Raw genomic sequence first — 2,982 nt, 5'->3', positions numbered from 1 at the left:
TGAACACAAAACCCAATTTTCAAGCTACATTCACAAAACCTCAGACTCTTCTTGCAAAACCAAACTTTCACCTCAAAACAGTTCAATCTGTGCTCAAAACTTAACTATGTTGTCAAATCGTGCCCAGAGTCAATCAAAATTAAAAACACTACTGAACAGTCACTAAACACTACGTAGAAAAATAGAAAACACAATGCTCAGGACATGAAGCTAGAGAAATAAATGTTTGTTGTTCACTGTAGGCTAAATGCATGTTGCAAAACAAAAAAAACCTGTGCATTTAGCACTTGTACAAAAAGACAAAACAGACATCTTATGCATTTCCCACTTGTGTACAGTAAGCCCATGTAAAAATAAAGTACAAAAATAAACAAATAAGTGCATTACTCAGCCACAGCATCATGTCTCCGTACTGGGTCAGGCCACAGGACTTCATCCACATCACAGGCCACATTTTGTCTGGCCAGGCAACGGGGTAAAAACCCGCCTCCACACCTATGTCACCACAGGCAAGTCCCATGGCTTGCAGGAGATTTACCCTGGTGTAAGGTTGGCGTCCATATACCTTCCACCGCCATGAGGAGAAGAATTCCTCAATGGGGTTTAGGAAAGGGGAGTATAGTGGAAGGCAAAGATTGATAAAACCTTGGTTCATATTGAACCACTCTCTAACCTGGAGGGCTCTGTGAAAACTCACATGTTCCCAAACAACAACATAGATGGGATGCTCATCCTGCTGCCCTAACAGAGCATCTTGCATGTGATTGAGGAAAATGAGGAGCTGGTGAGTGTTGTAGGGCCCCAGGTCTGCATGATGGTGGACAACCCCATGATTGCTGATGGCAGCACATAATGTGACATTGCCACCACGCTGCCCAGGAACACCAACAATGGCCCAATGGCCAATCACATTACGGCCTCTCCTTCTCCTTTTGGTGAGATTAAACCCAGCTTCATCCATGTAGATGTATTCATGGGGTCTTTCCATTGCATCCAGTTGAAAAACCCTCTGTAGAAATAGATATAGTTTTGTAAGTGATACGGAAAAAGTGATTTAGGCCACTACAGTAAATCACTACTTAGAGTAATCAACATTGAATGTGTCTGGATATATGCCAACCTGTACATACTGGAATCTTTGCTCTTTGACTCTGTCTGAGTTGCGATCAAAGGGCACTCTGTATAGCTGTTTCATGCGCAGTCTGTTGCGCTTGAGGACACGATCAACAGTAGAGAGGCTGACACTGTTGATACCCTCAAAATTGACATGGTCCTCAATGATCTTCTGCTGAATTTCACTCAGTTTAATGGCACTGTTCTCACGGACCATATCAACAATTAGGGTCTCTTGGTGTGGGGAGAACATACCAGTCCTCCCACCCCCATGTGGCAGTCTTTCAATTCTACAAAAAGAGAACATGGAGTTACAAAAAATATACATGGAATACTAGGCCTACAAACAGTTAGACCAACCCTCCATTACAATACTACAGTATATTGGTACAGTGATGTACTGAAACATATATTTACTTACAGTATACTGTGGTACAGTATATAGTATGTCATACAGGAATTGCTGTCAACATTTACATACTGTACTATAATGTCAAAAAAGGTAATTATCTGTTCTCTTCTCTAAATCTTCGGATTATGGTGGACACAGTGAATCTACTGATGTTTGGTTGTACCCTTTGTCCAGCCTCCCTCATGCTCATACAGTACCATGGACAAGAACATGGTAAATCACAGTAGCTCTGATTTCATCAGATATTTCTGTTCTTTGTCTTCGCTGACCAGCTCGACCACCTCAACCTCCTCTCACACAAACTCTTCCTCTCAGATTTCTATCCATTGTAGGGCCTCACAAACCAGTGCTCTCTGAACTGGCTTACTGTATATGCTCCCTCACATCATTAGCCACAAGTGTGATCAATTTTGAGTTGTTGTGTTCAAGTTGTGACATCTGTGCTTTAATTGTGTTTGACTTTTGTCACCTGTGCTCACCATTATGCAGCACGGGTGCATCACAATGAAAATGTGTTGGCAAGTTGTGTCTAAACAGGTGAAAAGTGCTTATGGTTTTACCAAAAGAGTGATTGATTCAATCAGTGGGTTCAGGCAACTGAGCATTTGGTTCAGACAATAGGGTTTAGTGTTTTAGCAATTGAGAAAAACTGTAATAAGGCTGTTTATTGTAATAAAAATAATGCAAATATTTATTAAAAATTATTTAATAATGACTTCCGGTTTTGCCATGTAGTGGAGAGACGCGTAGTGTAAGAGCTCCGACTTAAAATTCACAATTATCTTTCATAACACTATATTGGGGGCTGGTTCGTTTTCTTCGCGCTACTTTTGGTCTTGGTTACTTGTTCCTAATGAGTAAAGGTACACGAGCTGGCGGTAAAAACAACCCTCAAAGCAGAGTGCCTCATCCTGGGCAAGAAAGCGGCAAGATGTCGGACGACGCTACAAACCCGCTAACAACTGACACGCTGGTGTGCGAACTTGACAAACTGAGGAGAAACATGACTGGCGAACTTACCGCGCTGCTGAATTCGTCGCTTGAGTCCATTCACTCGTCCATTGCCTCTATTGGGTCTACCTTGGCGACTCAGGCGACTACCATCACTGATATGGAAACTAGTTTATCCGATCACAGCGACAGGATTACTCATCTCGAGCAGGAGGTCTCTACACTTCAGTCGAAGTTGGTGTTGGCAACGGAGGAGAACGTCGCTTTAAGAGCTAACGTGGAAGATCTCGTCTCGCGGTCCAAACGGCAAAATATTCGGGTGGTTGGTCTTCCGGAGGATATCGAGGGGAAGGATGTCAGGCAGTTTATGACAGATTTATTCACCGAGGTTGTCGGCGATGCCCTTCCCGCACCTCCGGAGCTTGACAGAGCCCATCGGAGCCTGAGACCCAAACCCCGCCAAGGTCAAAATTCCCGTCCGATTACAGTGAGATTTCACCGTTACA

General features: G+C 43.3%; 1 protein-coding gene across 1 annotated transcript; it reads right to left on the bottom strand.

Moving 5' to 3' along the window:
• Window positions 1–313: 313 nt before the first annotated feature.
• Window positions 314–2,174, bottom strand: LOC122138349. The gene is made up of 2 exons (XM_042730429.1): window positions 1,121–2,174; window positions 314–1,009 (listed from the first exon to the last, which is right to left on the bottom strand). The coding sequence occupies exons 1-2, from the start codon at window positions 1,439–1,441 to the stop codon at window positions 314–316; spliced, it is 1,017 nt and encodes a 338-aa protein (XP_042586363.1). The 5' UTR covers window positions 1,442–2,174.
• Window positions 2,175–2,982: the final 808 nt, after the last annotated feature.

This window comes from Cyprinus carpio, chromosome B9, assembly GCF_018340385.1.
Source record: "Cyprinus carpio isolate SPL01 chromosome B9, ASM1834038v1, whole genome shotgun sequence".
NCBI classification, from domain to species: Eukaryota; Metazoa; Chordata; class Actinopteri; order Cypriniformes; family Cyprinidae; genus Cyprinus; species Cyprinus carpio.
Note: the sequence above shows the minus strand (reverse complement) of the source record. Positions and strands in the feature narration are given on the sequence as shown.

Excerpts from the sequence above, each read along its gene's own strand:
- LOC122138349 (XM_042730429.1), bottom strand. The coding sequence starts at position 1,441 with ATGTATATTTTTTGTAACTCCATGTTCTCTTTTTGTAGAATTGAAAGA. Across the intron at positions 1,010-1,120 it reads AAAGATTCCAGTATGTACAG|AGGGTTTTTCAACTGGATGC; the intron begins GTTGGCATATAT and ends CTATTTCTACAG.